We start from the raw sequence: 16,545 nt of genomic DNA, 5'->3' as shown, positions 1-16,545 counted from the left end.
TCCGACTCATCCACCGCTCCCAACTGTCTGTCGCTCTCTCCCTCATCATCTCCTTTCCCCCCCCCCCTTTTTTTCCTACTCTAGTTCCTCATCTTTTGTCCATCCGTTGCTGGTTTTCCATTGTTTTTCCTATTGTTTTTCATCATCGTTTCTGATTAAAATGCTAAAATGCGAAAAACAAAAAAAATCGCGTTCGTTCGCTTTTTCATTTTCAATGATCGCCTTTTGTGTTTCACTCGCATTGCGTCACGCTGTGCAACTTGCGCGGTGGCTGTTTACTGAGTGAATCTGTCGCTCGCTGGGATTCGCTCTGTCTCGCCATCATCGCCTTCCCGATCTGCTGCTTTTCCATTCGATCAGCCAGCCGCATGCTCGACGACGACGATTGGCGGAAGATTTATGATGTTTTTTTGATTATTTTATTTTTATTTTTATTTTTTGCGATTCGTATTATTGAGCATCATGATCGATGGAAAGGGAGCTTGTATCTGCATTCACGATTGCTTTAACTCGTGTCGCTCCTTGTGTGGTGCACACAAACGGCAATCTTAATCCCTCATGCGAAAATGATCAATGCCAACCCTTCAGATTTTTTTTGCTTCTTTTCTGATTGTGCAGCGCTGATCAGGACTCTGTCTCTTTGCGCATCATCATCATCATCATCATCATCATCATCATCATCATCATCATCATCATCATCATCATCATCATCACTATCATCATCATCATCATCATCATCATCATCATCATGGTGGCCGTTTCGATCGTCTCGGTCGTCCTTGTTCATCTTGATGCTTTGCGTTGGATTCTGCCAATCATTCGTCGCTGAGATTCATCGACTCATGTGATCCGATTCCCTTGGACTAACTGTCTTCACCTGCTGCTTCTGTGTTTTTGCTGCTGCAACAGTTTGTAAATTTTTATTCAAGCCAACCAAGTTCCACACCCCTTTGTTTTTGACAAGATCAAGCCTTTTGTTGGCCCCTTCCGTAGCAAGAAATGCAACGACGGAGCGCAGAGCAGCAGCGACCTGCAGCGCCGAGTCCAATGTCTCCACGAAACAGCGCAGTCGGCGCAGCCGCAGGCACCCCGACGCGCCGCCACACCCCACACGCAGTTGCCGCGGCGACGGGGCCGCTGCCATCCGAAATATCTGCCAAAGCCGCGTTCGCTGCCATTCGCGAGCATCACACGGACGTGCTGCGCAAGTACCTCACGCAGGACCCGATGGGCAGTCACGAATGCGCACATTGCACCGCCAACCACGACCAGGAAGTCAGCACACCCGAGACTGAAAAGGGCGAAAAGTGCGAAAAGTGCGCGCTCGCCGCCGCGGCAGCATCCACCACTGCACGCGCTGGACGATCCCCTGCCACGCCACGAAGAGGCTCTTTGGAAGCACGCAGTCGACCCGGCGACCCGAATGCGAGGGACGACTGCGGCGAGTCGCTGATTCACTGGGCCATCCGAGAGTCGCAGGTCGAGATGGTTGGCCTCTTGCTCAGCCATGGCGCCAACATTGACACACTCAGCTTGTCGGGCTTGACGCCTCTGCAACGTGCGGCAAACGGCTACGATGTGCCCATTTGCACCCTTTTGTTGCAGCGCGGCGCGAGTGTCAACGGCAAGTCGCAAGCGCAGCTGAACGACTTGCGATCGCCCATGAATGGCGCCGACCCGTGGGCGCGCGACTTTCACCGAGCTGCTGGCCAGACTCCCTTTTTCGGCCCGGCATCGACGCCGAGTACTCCTAGCAGCCTTTCTCAAACGGCATTTTCGACGCCAACGAGCCGGAGCGCTTCGCCAACACCGGCACATCTGTTGCAGCACTTCCAACAAGTTGGTGGCAGCCATCACACCCCCGAGCGTCTGCGTCGACCAAGCGGCGGCCCCGTGCTATCGCAGTCCAACCTGTTTGGATATCAGTCGCCCATCCCGTCGCGTGCCCCTTCTCCCACGCCTATGATGCGCCAGTATTCGCGTGACATTGTGCCCAACACCCCGCCCCTGCATGAATGCTCACCACTCACCATTGCGGGCAATGCGGCCAATTCTATTCGAGCGGAGCAAGTCTGCAAGCTGCTGCTGGAAAGCGGCGCCAACCCAAACGGTGACATGGACTGCGAAACTTCTGTTCAGCTCCGACTGCGCAAGCTGCAGCGCGGAGAGCAAGGCGCGGCATCGCCAAAGCAGGCAACTCCTGCTCTGCGCAATGTGGCTGCCGCAAGCGCTGCCGGCTCCTTCTCTGCGCCTCTCATCCTGACGCCACCCTTGAGCCGATCCCGCGATGCTGCCGAGTCGCTGATCGATCAGCCGACGAGCGAACACGTGTCACCGACGTCCTCGCAGGAGAGCTCCTCCACGAACGGGCCCCAAACGCGCGCCAGCACTCGGCGGCGTCTCTGCCAGTCAGGCGAGGTCGACGCCGCTTCAGCCATTGCTGCCCCTGCCCCTGCGGTCGCCGAGCTTGACGGCAGCAACAACAGCAGCAGCAACAACAGCAGCAGCAACAACAGCAACAACAGCAACACCAACGCAACACAAATCACTGACTCGCAGCGAATCGTCACGCGCGCTGCTGCTGCAGCTGCTGCGGCTGGAAGCTCGCCAGCAGCATCACCAACAGCATCGCCTGCCAGTCGAAAGGCTGCTCCCCGACAGCAGCTAGCAACGAACGCAGCGATGATCCACTCTCCGACAAAAGCAAGCCCTGCGCGGCCCGCCTTCTCGCTTGGATTGATTCCCGCGGTGCCCGCGCTTCCGCCAATGCCCGTCACGCGCGTGTACTACACGGCTCCCGAAACGCCCTTGCTGCTCGTCTTGATGGATGAGCGGACCTCGTACATTCCTGCACTCTTGATGAAGTTTGGCGCCGATGTGAATCGCGGGAGCCAGATTACCGGCAAGACCCCGCTTCACTATGCCTGCATGAACGGCCACTATGACATGGCCCGACTGCTGCTGGAGCGAGGTGCAGACGTTGGGGCGCGCGATCGCCAAGGCCATGATGCGCTTTTTTGGGCGGTCAACCCGCGAAACGCGCACCGCACGCGCTCGGCCAATTCCCCTCAGGAGCAGCTGGTTGACATGCTGTTGAACATGGGTGCGCGCGTGTCAAACCGCACCACGAACGGCGAATGCTGCTTCCTCCGCGCAATTCGGTACGGCAACCCGCGTGTCGTTCGTCGCCTGCTTCTCTGTGGCGCCGACCCGAACATGGTTAGCAGCGACGTGCTTCCTCTGCAGATTGCGATTGATGCGTCCAATGATGATCTGGTGCAGCTGCTCTGGAAGGCCGGTGCTGATCCCTACCGTCTGACCGAGACTTACCGCACGAAACTGAAGGATCTTTTGGCCCGACGCGACCCCTCCGTTCGCACTGCCCCCATCGGTATGTTTTCGTTTGTGTTTCTTTGTGTCGGTTGTTGGTATTCGCTGACTTGTTTCTCTGTCGTTGTTTGAAACTTTGCTGACTTTATTTTTTTTTTTCTTGTTTCTTGTTTCTTCGTGCGTGCTCAGTTCGCCCGCTCTTATCACTGGAAGTGCTGTGTCAGCGAGCCATCCGTTCTCATCACACTGCTCAAGAAGTTCAAGCCATGGAAATTTCCCAGCCCACCAAGGACCTGCTCCTTGAAGGGCCTGTCGACCTTTTCTGAGTCTGGATTGCACATTTTTTTTTCCTTATTGGTTTGGCTTTTCGACCTCATTTTTTCTCTCGGCCGTCGCGCACTCAGGATTGCGTGTGTGACCGACCCGACCCTTTCCTTTTTTTTTTTGCGTTTTATCGATTTTTGTTTCTTTTTTGAACCCTTTTTCATGGGTTTTCGATTCCTGTCATCTTTCCAAAACAACTAACATAGCAAAGTAAACAGTATTATTTTTTAATCCTTTTGTGCGTTTGTCATTTCCGCTATCTGTGGCATATTTGCGCAACGCGGTGAGGAACTCTCGTGATGGATAGAAACTCGGCGTGATTGGAGTCGCTGTAATATTTGCTTTTTCCAACCTTCTGTCTCGTTGCCCGCGATCCAATACCATCGGAATGGCGATTCATTTCTTAACATGTTGCGATTCAGAGCGCCATGGGCTCAGCTGTGACGGAAAGAGGATCAACGGCGATGGTTGATGCTGCGTCGCCATTTTCTTGCTGTGCATCGGTTGCATTGTGACTTGAACGCTCCGCGGACGCCGATAATGTGTTTTCTAATGCTCGTTGAAATACAGGCAGCGCTTGGTACTGTCGAATGAGGTCTCTGAGTTGTTGAAACGAAAAACAAAAAGTGAGACAGAGGTTTGCACCACGTCTCGTCCGTACTTGCCAATGCAGACGCACCTTTTATGAACAAGCGCGTCCTCGTAGTGTTTTATCAGCTGCTCCTGCTGTTCTTGAGTGTATTGCGCGCCTGCAAGCGCGTCCAGAACCTGCCGACATTGGGCGATTTTAGCATTCAAGCCAGCCACCTTTGCCCGCCCCGCCCAGCCAAGCCGAGACCAACACAAAAAGACAGACAAAGGGCACAAGAGAAAACACACAAACCACCAGTTAGCACAGGCACACGCACGAGGAGGAGAATCGCTCGCAACAGGAAACAAGAGCTGCGCGCTCACCAGTCGATGCGCGCTCAACGACACGGCGTCCTCGGTCGAGCGGAGCGTCTCGAGCAGCTGCACGACCATCGGCAGGAAGACAAACTGCTCTGGCACGAGCTGAGGCGCGGCGGACGCAACCGGCGGCGTCGGGACGGGCGTTGCAGAAGCACTGGTGACGACCATTGGCGTTCCAGGCCGGCTTTCTCTGGCGCTTTGCATCGAGTCTCGTTGTTTTTGAATGAGGAAGCACGGGGAAGGTCAGACAAAATAAAAAAGGAGACTGGCACAAAAAACAAAGCAGAGGTGATGCAGTAGTGCAGAATTAAACATCAGCAAACATGATGAGTGTCGTTCAATGACTGTTAGTTAGGTGACAAACACTCCAACGCTTTCATCTCATCCGACTGTATTTTGAACAGAATCTGGAATCATAAAAAACACACACACAAACAGTACATACATGTACTCGTTACAAAAGACTCTCATTGTTCGTCTTGTACTTGTCCTGCATGTCGAGGCGCGCAGAAGGGTCGAGCTCGTTGCGAGCTCCCTTGAGCGTCTTGGCGACAGCCTCGGTGACACCAATCATGGGTCGAAGAACAAGAACAGGAACAGCCCGCACAGCGGAACGCACGTAGGCAGTGGGTGTTTTGCCTCCCGCTCGGGTTTGCTCGCTGTGCGAAAAGTGGGACACGGTGGAGGCCGTCTCGGTGAGACCGCGCGTCAAACTCGAGTACGCGCTTCGCAGACCGTCTTGGAGACCCTCTGGCTGGTCGGCGTACTTGGAGGGATGGAAGTGGCGATCCGCCAAGGCCGACGGGGGCTTGCACGACTCGCACGGCGTAAAGCGAAGTTGCAGAGCCGAAGTCAGCCCAACAGGCACAACAGCCTCGCTTCGCCGCAAAAGGAAGCATTCGCTTGTTGCGTGGTACGTTCGGTTGGAGTGTGCGAGAAAGACCTGCGGATTTGGTTCACGGCTGGAAGAAGCCGCGGCCGCATCGTGCTGAACGTCGGCGGTGGCGGTGCCGATGCCGGTGCCAGTGGCGGTGGTGGTCGTCATCGGAGACTGCGAAGGCACAAGAACGTCCTCGACAAACTCCAACCCTTGCTGGGCAGCCACAGCCACCTGAGAGGCAAGGTTGAGCGTCTCCAAGCCAGCCGTCGTCAGGAAGGAGTTGACACCGCGCTGGATGCCGTGCGTCAACCGGCCCCCTTGGCGGTAGTGCCGAATGGGCAGCATGATGAGATCGGCGGCACCCGAACTCAGGTTGGCCAACGAGCGGAACGGGGGTATTCCGGCAAGCACGCTGGGCAGCTGCGTCGACTTGATGTGGGGAAGCCAGCCCGCGCCAATGTGCATCAGCAGCCTGTCAAAGCCCTGCGCACCACTCACCTCAAGATGGTTGAGGTAGAGCTCGGCGCCCTCCAGCGAAAGCAAGAAGAGCAGCTGGAAGTACTCGCCATTGCGCAAGCGGGACAAGTCCATGCGTTTGGCTTGGTAGTCGATGCGGACGCGCAGCGCGTGCACGACGCAGTGCTGAATAAACACTGCTGCGTCTTCTTCCGAGGCAGCGTGCAGTTCGGCGCCTTGCTCGGCCGACAAGGATGGTGCGGCTCTGGCGGCGGAGGGGTTGTTGGCCTGCAGCTTGGTGGCGGCGGTCGCCGCAGTGGCGATCGTCGAGGCTGCAGCGGTCGCAACAGTCGCGGCAGCGGCAGAGACTGTAGCGGTCGCAATCATTGTTGCGCTTGGACGCGTGGGGACGGACGAGGGTCCGATCGACGCGGATGGGGTAAAGTAGTTGACCAGGAACATGATGGCATCTTGGTCGGCGTTGATGCGGAGAGGAAGCAGCTTCACATCAAGCCGCAGCTCCTCCGTCGAGCGCTGAGGATCGGGACGGACGCTCAGCATTTCAAGCTCAATCATGTTGGAGCCAGTCACGCGCGGCCGGCGCTTTGTACGCCAGTAGCAGAGGAACTTGTTGGTTTGAGACACCTGGAGCCGGTCGCGGACTTCAAAGTCCTTGACATGGACGACGAGTCGCGATGCAAGCGGGATGAGGCCAGGGAACGAGTCAAACTCAAAGCTCAGTCCATCCACAACGACCTCGATGGCCTGGTCAGTGTTGCGCGAGGCATGCTGAGCTCCTGCATCGCTCGCGGCCGGCGTGCCGGCCACTGGGCGGAAGTCTCGGCCTCCAAACATGCGCCAAGACAATGCAATGTCACGCGCGATAAATCGCTCCATCGAGAATGGCATGTGCGAGGGCGGCTTGAGCGACTGCTGCTCCATATCGTCCGTCGTGACCGAAAAGTGGGTTTCCACAAAGTTCAATGGCTCGTAGACAATGACGCGAGGCAGGCTGTCAGCATGTGAAGACCCGACCCCGCTGTCATACAAGACAGGTCGGGGCGGGTCAACGGACGAAGAATCGGACGAAGCAGACGCTGCAGCAACGGCTGGACCGGGAGACGAGCGCGTCGCCGTCGCAGTCGCAGAGGCAGAGGAGGGGCGCTCGCTGGCGCGGAACATTGGCACCTGCTGCGTGGCAGGATCAGATGACCGCGATTGGGAATGGCCATCAAGTGCAGAGGAGCGAGCAACGGCAGCCTGTTCGGCAGACGTTCCAGCGCCAGATTTGGACGGAATCAGCCCATGGCGTGCGATTAGAGTGGAAGGTTTGGCAGTCTGTGGCGTGGTGGTGAGATCACCGTCGTCAAGGGTCAGTCGACTCGACGAGGAGCTGGCGGCGGCAGCAGCAGTCTGGGGAAGATTGGTCGTCGTCAAACGTTGGTCCAGCTCTTCCTCGTCATCATCGCTGTCGCCCTCCTCGGATCCAAGCCGCTCAATGTATGCGCCAGAGAATGCAAACAGAGACTCGTCATGATCGAGAGCATCGCTGACGGGAGGAATATTGCTGGGGGTGCTTGATGATGACGGGATCGGGATGAACGCAGAAGAAGGTTTGCGCTCGAGGTTGCTCAGCGACGAGTCAGTCCGCAAGTGCTCAGCTGGAACAAACAAGTCCTCGATGAAACTGCCACCCATTGGCTGGCCGCGCGTGTCCATTCCAGTCGAGTGTCCTTCGGCTGTCGCAGCAAACTCGCCATCGTCGTCGGATTCTACGGCAACAGCTCGGGTTTCTGCACGCTGCTGCAGCAGCTTGGCACGGTGGGCTGCCTTTTCAGCACGACTGACTTCTTCAGCAGAGGTAAACCGTGGCCCGTGGGCGGAGAGCTCCCGCTCATCCACAAGCGTGGAAACAAGCTCGTTCTCAATGTGCGCACTTTGGTCGCCCTCCGGAGCAGGACCCACGGGGCGAGCTGCAATGTCATACCAGTGCAAGGGGCCTTTGTCAACCGGGGGCGAATGCACGCCGTCCAAGTTGACAAAGTCACGCGGAGCCGACTCTGTCGCCGCCTGCTGCTGCTGCTGCTGCTGCTGTTGTGGCATAGCATCAGCAGCGCCCAAACCGTCTCCGTCGCCGTCTCCGGTGTCGTCGCTGGTGTCGCCTGCAGCAGGCTGAGTGGGCTCGGTGCTGCTTGCCGCGCCACCATCAGACGAAGCAGAAACACCAGTGGAAGCAGCGCCAGTCGCGGGCCGATGCTTGGATCGGAGGGTTGGAAGCGAGACGCTCGACCAATCCACAAGGTCCACACCGTCAAAGTAATACCGGAGCAGCTCAATCAAATACACAAACGAATCTGCACAGGTGGAAACGGTGACTCGGCGGTTGAGAATCTCCAGCTGGAACGACGGCGGCGGCGCGGGTGAGGGCGAAATCAACTCGGCTGGAACAGAAGGTGGCATGAAAATGGTCCGTGCGTTGCTGTCGGAAGAATGCGAGTACAGGTGGGGAGGCACGGCTGCCACTGCCGCGGCTAGAGCAGCAGCGGCAGCCTTTCCGAGACCCGAGGAATTGGTGGTGATGGTCAAATCCAGAATGTCCGCATCGACAACCTTGGCAAAACCGGCTGTTGTCAAGTACGCAGGAACGGACATGACAATCACAGGCAGGCTCACAAGCTGCTGCCGCCGTTGTGCAAATGCGGTGCGCTGTTCCGCTTGCCTCTGGCGGAATGTGTTGAGCTGGTCTAGGGTCAGGGCAGCGTCAGGGATGGCGGATGGCACCTCAAACGCGGAATCAGCTCCGGGCAGCGGGACCTCCGGGACGAACGCCGGGTCGATAAAGTTTCGCAGGGACGGCGTGAGCATGGCAGCCAAAGACTGGTCCAACAACGCGGTTGGAATGGAGCCGTTCGGTCGAGGGGCGGCGCGGACGCCTTGACGCACAATCGCGAGCGGAAGAACCAACGAGCGGACATTGTTGACAAGGAAGAGCGACACCTCGCGGAAGCCAAAGCTCAGCACGGTCGAGTTGGACAAGGGAACAATGTTGCTGCCAACGCGAACATGGCCTACGTGGAAGACGGCACGACCAGCACAGTAGACCGGAGAGTAGTCGACGCACAGATTCTCGGCGCTGATGCCCAAGCGGACCATGGTCGAAAATGGCACATATCCTGGCGTCACCGTGTCTGGGAACGAAATGAGCTCCATCAAATGGAAAATCCAATTCTCGCCAGCCGTACTCTCGTGCGTCCAGGTCATGTCGCGGAAATCGACGCAAGTTGTCAAGTGCTTGACACGCTGTGGCAAGTCGGCATCAATGCGAAGCGCGACACAGACCATCCTCGAGTTCGAAGGCTGACTCAACGGCTGCACGGGCGATCGGGCCAAGATGGGTGCAACCACCTCGTGGGACCCGGGCACCACTTGCAGCAGCGCGAGATCGTCCGACCGAATGCTCATGTACTTTCGGGTGTGGCCTTGGTACTGTTCCGCGTGGAACATGGCCAGACTCGTCACCTCGAGACGCAAGCCAATCCGCGGTGCGGCATTCTGAGCAGCAGTAGACAAGGGCTGCACTTCGTCCAGATGAATCAAACCCGTTCCGACAGTCAACGACAGCGACAGGAAGGTTGGCTGTCGAGGCTTGGAGTCGTCATCCTCCTCGTCAAACATACCATCCTTGTTGGCATCGCCGGAACTGGGGTCGCGGTGGAGCGGTGGGAGCGTCGTAAATTCGCTCGAGCGCGCACGACTGGCGCTGCGCGAGCCAGACCGCGAGTGCGACCGCGACGAGGCCCTTCCCGCTCGGCTGGAGCGGGCTGAGCTCCGAACGGAGAAGCCCTCCCCAGACTGGATGCCGGCATCTGCCAGGATCTTGGTGGCAGTTTCAAAGACAGCACGAACAGAGCTAGAGGCAGAAGTGGCAACATGGGCCAGTCGATCGAGATGGGAGGGAGCGAAATCGCGCTTGGCCGCCTCGTAATCGCTGTCGTCGTCATCGTTAAACCCTTCGCTTCCCGAGGTGTATCCAGAGCTGCGACCAGAGCTGCGACCAGAGCCGGCTCGCGAGGCCGAGCGTGAGCGGCCGCTCAAGAGACTTGGGTCGTTGTGCAGACTGTCGTCAGAATCAGAGTCGGCCTCGCTCTCATTTGCCGGCGCAAACTCGTCCTTTGGCTGCCCGAGGAGCGTGTTGAGCGAGAAGGCGGGGCCAGGAGACCACATTGCCAGGTCGTTGAAGCGAACGTACAAGAGATCAATCATCGGCTTGGACAGGGTGAGGTGGACGACAGGGAAGATGCACTCAATCACATACTCGGATTCGGCAATGCACTCGCGCTCGAACTCGTCCTGGGTCTCGTCGTCGGCGGCCACGAGGACATTCCCCTGGCTTCCGTGATCACCGTAGCGTGAGGTGAAGGGAGTAGCCTTGGCAGCGCCCAAATCGGGACCACTCTTATCTCGATTTCCAGCACGGCCGCCAGAAAAGGAGTCGCGCAGCGAGCTGCCGCGGTGGTGGGAGGATTGGTGTCGAGGATGCGAGTGGCTCAAATGGAACTCGTGCTCAATGCTCGCGGCAATGTTCGGATACATGTGAACCACGAGGCTGGGCGAGTCCAGCACCTTACGCACCGCGTCTTCCGAGCTGTCCGCCGCAGAGCTTGCACCGAGTACGTTCATGAAAGGAATCCAGTTTGTCAGTGGCGAAGCATCGAGCTTGATGAGGCCGACGAGCTGCTCAAAATGAATCGCCACCGTCATGTCGCCCGTGGGCACTGTGATGATGGTCGCTGCGAGCGAAATCAGGTCGATTGCAACCACTTCAGGATGGAGAAGGCCCCGGAAGAAGCACGCTGGATACTCTGGGAGTTGCAGTGGTGGGGAAGAGTCCAAGTCGTCGTCTTGCTTGTGGTCTGGAATCAGAGAGCCAACAGAGGCGGCCAACGAAGACTTTTCCGGAATGGTCAAATCCACGACGGGGAAGTGCAGCATGACTCGCAGCAAGGCGCACTTGAGGGCGAACGCCAGCTGGCTGGAGCCTCCTGCCTCGACATTTGGTTGCAGGGTGTCTGAACGGCCGAGGCGGGCTCGTTCAGCGAGATAGCGGCTGAGCAGCGGATTGGACGAGGCGCTGACAGAAGAGAATCCGCTACTGAGCGGGGGTCCGGCGTTGAACAGAGTGTGATCGGCCGTGAACGTCCTTCCAAAGTGGGCGTTGCTGCCAAGATCAGCGGGTTGACCTCGTGCAGAGCGACCACCTGCCGGCAGAGTGGATGACGCCCATGTGCTGGTAGATGGCATGGATGCCTCGATATTGTTCAGGGCAGCCTGCTCGGCAATCGCAGCGTCAAGCGCCAAGAGCAGCATGCGCACGTCAAAGTACATTCCGAGGCGATTCAAGAGGTTGAGATCGAGATCAATCACGCAAGGCTGAAGTGACAGGGTGTAAGCAGGATCAAGCGATGACGAGCTGTCTCCGTCGTGGTGCCGCTGGCCATGCAAGTCGTGGGCGGCGGCAGCAGCAGAAGAAGAAAAAGAAGAAGAAGCGGAAGGCGGACGGATGCTAAACTTCACATGCGGCGCGCTGGCAGGCGAAGTCCGGTGATGCCCGAACGCATGCGCCAAATTGAGCAGGTGCTGGTCTGCAGTGGGAAGAAACACGCCTCCAAAAGCGGCTCCTGCGGCTTGCATCGAAGGGGTTGCAGCAGGCGAGGAGCCGGTAGCGGCGCGAACGCCAAGCATGTCGTCAATTGTGACCTTGCCCTGCCCTGGCGACGTCAAATCGGCATCAAACAGCAGAACGGTGGTTTTAGAAAGACCAGACTTGGACGGCGGGTGGGCCGTGCTTGCACTGGGCGCTTTGATGTGGGCCTCGTGAACGGCGAGTTTGCCGAGCGTGAGATCTGTCTTGCTGCCAGCAGCTGATTGATTCATCTTCAATACCAGCCGCGAAAACACCAACTGGAGGTGGTCACAGGACGTGGTGGACAGTAGGTCGTTGACAAACCGCTCGTCAGCGCAAAGGTGGTTGGACAAATGGTGCTTCCTCATCCGATGGACGACAAATTCGAAATACTTTGTGCGAATCTGCTGCATTTGTTCGTGCTCTTCGAACAGCAAGGTGCACGAGCCTCCTCGAACCTCAATCTTGAGCGCGAATAGTGAATCTGTGCCGCGAGTTGGCTGGTTTGTCGCGTCCGCCAAAGGTTGAGTTTTGGGCTGAAGGCTGATTTCGCTCAAATCGTAAAACACGTCGCTACCGGTGCTGGCAGCATTGGGGTGGAAGGAAGACGACTGCATCGAGCTCGTGTCATCCTCGTCGTCGAATTGGTCGTCATCGTCGTCGCTGCCGTCACGGTCCGAAGTTGTGTCGTCCTCCCCGTCATCGCCGTCTTCGTCTTTGGCATCATCATTATCGTCGTCGTCGTCGTCGTCGTCGTCGTCATCCGTGTCGGTGTGGATGGCGGTGGCTTCAAGCAGCGGACGAGGGGACGCGGCATTCTGCACCAGCTCAAGCTCGGCTGCATTTTCATCCAACGCCTCCAAAAATGGACCTGCTGGAGTGTAGTTTGCGCTGCCGGCGGCAATGCCCTGACGCGCAGAATGTCCACGGACCAGGCCCGATCCGAACGCGGCGCCACCGCCACCGCTGGAAGATGAGAGCAAGTGCGAAGGACGCATGCCCATTTCGCCCAGCAACGAAGCCATAGGATCGTGCGTGTCATCGGTATCGTCAGCGTGCATGAAGGACGATGCTGCTGGGAGGTAGTGAGAAGCACCAGCATCGGAAAAGGAGGAGGCGGCAGGCGCAAACAGCGCCGAATCTTTCATTCGGATGCTTTCATGCAAATCTGCGATACTGCTCGTCATGTCGCGCTTTGGTGCCTTCCGAGCTGCTTTCTGCTTTTGCTTGGGCGGGCGTTTGGCAAGACTGTCGGGATCGGATGATGCACCGCGCTCACGGGCTGCTTCAGGGCCCAGGAAGCTGGAACTGGATGTAAACGACTCGGACAAGAACGAGTCTGTCAGCTCCTTTTGCTGTTGACGCTCCTGCTTGGACATGCTGCGACGCTTTTGCCGGCTGTGCGTTTCCAACAGCGATTGGATCCGATAAATGTCCGACTGAGCCAGTGTTTGCGCTTGAGGTTCGACAAACTCTGAAGCCCCAAAGTTTGCGCGCAGCGGCGCAGTTGATGATGGGTTTGCGGCGGTGGTCGTTGTCGGCTCGGAAGCGACTTCGGGTCCTCTGGACTGAAAAGCAGCCCGCTCAGTCCGCAGCTGCACCATGCGTTGCTCTTCCGCGTGCTGCGCTTGCAAATTCACTGCGAGCATGAGCGAGTCGACGACGGCAATCACCACATGGTATTGCTTTGGAGAAAGGAAGACGTGAAAGGAGTGAATAAAGCACTCAATGTCCCCTTTCGGGGCTGAAGCTGCCGCAAATTGCTCTCCCGCGGCGTGCCGGAATCGAACTTTAATCCAAGAAGGGCGCTGCTCGTCTGTTACGGCGATCGCGGTGGCATAGGGCGCTTTCACACCCGGACGCAAAGCACTGGAAGGCGAGGCTGGTGTCGAAGCCGCCGCAGTAGAAGCAGTCTTCTGGGATGGTCGTCCCCCCGAAGACAGGGTCGCAGAAGCGAGAAGAGGGCGATCTGGTGGGGCTGCTCCGGATGACGGAAAGAAATCCTCTTGCGCCGAAGCAAACATGTCCGGAGTTTGGAAGGGCGGCGTTAGAGGCGTTTGCAGCGAGGCAAAGTCCAAGGGCGCAGGGTGGTAGACACTCTCGGCACCAGTCGCCACGTCGGGATCACCCAGAGGGATGGATGAGGATGCGCCCATGATTGACGCCTCGCCGCCAGCAGCGAACGCCGAAGAGAACATGTCACTGCTCGCCATGGTGGCTGCCGACGACGAAAATGGCCGACTTTCTACCGGCTTTGCAAGACTGGCGAGCGGACCCGTCGGCACCAGTGGCGATGCCGGTGCAGAGGGGACCAATGGAGCTTCGTCCAAGTGCACCGAGAGCCCGGAGATGCGCACATTTTTTATGGATTCGGTCAGAATGCCGGCAAAGCGAGTGCGCAGCGCCTCGGTGCCCTGCGTGCCATGCGCAAACGAGGATGCGAAAGGCCCCGTCGTGCCGGTTGGAGGGAGACCCGACGAGGATGCAGTGGCGGTGGTGGCAGCGCTCGTGCTGCCAGTGTCTGCGCTCGGCTTGCCATTCCAGTTTTCTGCAGAGTCGTCGTCGAGACCCGGGGTGACATCGCTATAGCTCAGCTCATTCACACGAATGGACAGGGAGACGAGAGTGTTGGTGATGGTGGAGCGTTGCTCGACCACAACTTCTGTTCGCAGCAAGCGAACCTTGATTTTGGCCAGCACAGTTTCAATCAGCCCGTGCAAAAAGTAGAGTCCATCCATCTCCTTGTTGTTGGAGGAGGAGGTGGAAGAGGACGCACCGCCGCTGTCGCTGCGTGCAGAAGCAGCCGCAGCCGCGCCTGTAGGGCTGGTCGCGCGAAATGAGCTGTTTCCTGCCGATGGACTGGCCGCATCTGGAAACAAATTTCCCTTTTCTTGCTTCATGAATTCTGTGGCAAGTTGGGCAGTGGACATGGACAGGGCGAGTGCAACGTCTTTGGCATCGTTCGCTGGCGTTGTCCGGCAAGACCAACAACGAAAAGGAAGCAGGCCAAAGTGAGAGCGCCTTCGATGAAGAACACACACAAAAATCGATGGGAGTTACCGGCAGCAAAGTCCTGTTCTGTTTTGGGCGAAAGACAGATTCGTAAATTGTCAAACTCGAGTTCGCAGCTGCCCCGCCAAATGTCCTTCCACGGAATGGAGGCGCGAATGGTTCCGATCGATCCGTGGGTGATGCGGAAGGGCAGATCGGCTACTTGTTGGTTGAGGCTCTGCGTTCAGGGCAGAAAAAAAAAACAAGTGAGACGCCTGCTCGCCTGCTCACCTTTTGATGATGCCTCAAAAAATGCCGCGCTTACATCGACGTCGAGCGCAAGATTGTGCAGGTGAACCCGACCATCGCCGAGTTGAACGTCAACCTGATCCAGCTGCAGCTCGGATGCTAGAAACTGTCCGACCGTGCGCTTCAGCAGGAACTTGAGGACGCGTTTTTGAAGCGCGTCTGTGAATGTTCGCTGGAGCGCATCCGGCAGCAGCGGGATGGACGGGATGCTCCACATGACAGAAAAGCGACACCAGCAGCAGCGACCGAACGCCTTTTTTGTTGTTTAACGCGCTAGTTCACAGAAACGACGATAATTCCTTTTTTGTGTTGGAGTGTGCTTGATGACTTGAGCAGTATGAAACGTCTGGCAGTAGGGGGATGACGACGACAGCTTTTGGGGCAGCTTCCGATGGAACTTGTCGCTATCACCTCAGCTCGAATTCGCAGACAAGTGCAAGTTGGACTGAAAACTTGACGGAAATCCAGCGACGGGTGCGTCCAGAACAGCTGCGTCTGGATGATGACCCAAAAGCAAAAGACGAGAGAGTGAGTTTTGAGAGGGGCAAAGTGAGCAGATTAGATTGTCAAACAGGGGGTTTGTGGGGTTGCATGATTGAGCCCAATGTTGCAGACTGAACCCCACTCGAGCAGATATGCAAGCGAGAGAGAATGAGAGCAGCAGCAGCAGCCACAGAGGAAGGAAGGAGGAAAAGGGGCAGCCAAGTTGGCTGTCTCGGTTTTCGTTTGTGTTGGTTGTTACGCTGAACTCGCTGCTCGGAGTGCTCATCGACTCTGCCGCAGCTCTGCCTCTGCACAATAACAACAACGGCGACTGGAGCGGGACGGCGACGAGAGAAGGAACGCAATCTCAAATTGGCGCGGCGCAGCAAAGACCAAAAACAATGATGACGCTGCTGCTGTTCCTTCAATGCAAAGTCAATGGAAAACAACGAAAAAAAAAAAAAAAAAAAAACGCACAGTCTAACAGCCAAAAACACGACAAAGAAGAAGAAGAAAACAGGATTGCAAATACATGTACTAAAAGAAGAAGAGAATTGAATGAACATGAAGAGAATTAAAAGGACGAAAGACGTGATCAAAGGTTGGGGGGGATTTACATGTATTGGTTTGTGGCTGGCCTGTTGCTCAGTAGTAGATAGAGAAGGTGAAATCGCTGGCGCGATTTGACGTCCGCGCTTCGCGCGGGTGAGAGTGACCGAGGGTAACCTCGATTTTAGATCCCAATCAATATAGACTATATTATATTATTATTTTTTTTAGGTGAAGAAGTGAGAGAGTGATAAAGAATAATTGCTTTCGTATGGAAGAAAAAAAAGGCCTTAGCGAAAAAAAGAAGATTTTTGGAGGACCACCCACTTTTTCACCTCTTTTTTATTGAGGTACTGTATGGTTCAGTCCAGTCTCGATCCTTCCACCAGAGAAGGAAGGGATGGCGATGGTCCTTTATTTTTTTTTGTGGAGGGGGAGGGGGTGCGGGGGGAAGATGGCGATGCGAATCAGATGATGGAGAATAAGGGTTTGTCTCTGGAATTTGCTCAAAGACTTTGGAGGAAAAATGCATTTTTATTTAAAAAATAAAAATGCCGAAGCTCGGCTCGGCTCGGCCGGCCAGAAATGT

At 56.7% G+C, this 16,545-nt stretch overlaps 3 protein-coding genes across 3 annotated transcripts; 1 reads left to right on the top strand and 2 right to left on the bottom strand.

Moving 5' to 3' along the window:
* Positions 1-852: 852 nt before the first annotated feature.
* On the top strand, positions 853-3,883 carry CAOG_00980 (hypothetical protein). Its single transcript, XM_004365794.2, has 2 exons — positions 853-3,391; positions 3,520-3,883. Exons 1-2 carry the CDS (start codon positions 1,000-1,002, stop codon positions 3,654-3,656), a joined length of 2,529 nt encoding a protein of 842 aa, XP_004365851.2. The 5' UTR covers positions 853-999; the 3' UTR covers positions 3,657-3,883.
* CAOG_00979 (hypothetical protein) lies at positions 3,796-4,859 on the bottom strand. Its single transcript, XM_004365793.2, has 3 exons — positions 4,609-4,859; positions 4,334-4,461; positions 3,796-4,253 (listed from the first exon to the last, which is right to left on the bottom strand). The coding sequence occupies exons 1-3, from the start codon at positions 4,807-4,809 to the stop codon at positions 4,073-4,075; spliced, it is 510 nt and encodes a 169-aa protein (XP_004365850.2). The 5' UTR covers positions 4,810-4,859; the 3' UTR covers positions 3,796-4,072.
* Positions 4,860-4,922: 63 nt separating this feature from the next.
* Positions 4,923-15,940, bottom strand: CAOG_08461 (hypothetical protein). Its single transcript, XM_011271731.1, has 4 exons — positions 15,885-15,940; positions 14,941-15,419; positions 14,685-14,853; positions 4,923-14,589 (listed from the first exon to the last, which is right to left on the bottom strand). Exons 2-4 carry the CDS (start codon positions 15,139-15,141, stop codon positions 5,060-5,062), a joined length of 9,900 nt encoding a protein of 3,299 aa, XP_011270033.1. The 5' UTR covers positions 15,142-15,419; positions 15,885-15,940; the 3' UTR covers positions 4,923-5,059.
* Positions 15,941-16,545: the final 605 nt, after the last annotated feature.

The sequence above is a fragment of the Capsaspora owczarzaki genome (genome assembly GCF_000151315.2).
Source record: "Capsaspora owczarzaki ATCC 30864 unplaced genomic scaffold supercont2.1, whole genome shotgun sequence".
In the NCBI taxonomy this organism is placed as follows: domain Eukaryota; class Filasterea; order Ministeriida; family Capsasporidae; genus Capsaspora; species Capsaspora owczarzaki.
Note: the sequence above shows the minus strand (reverse complement) of the source record. Positions and strands in the feature narration are given on the sequence as shown.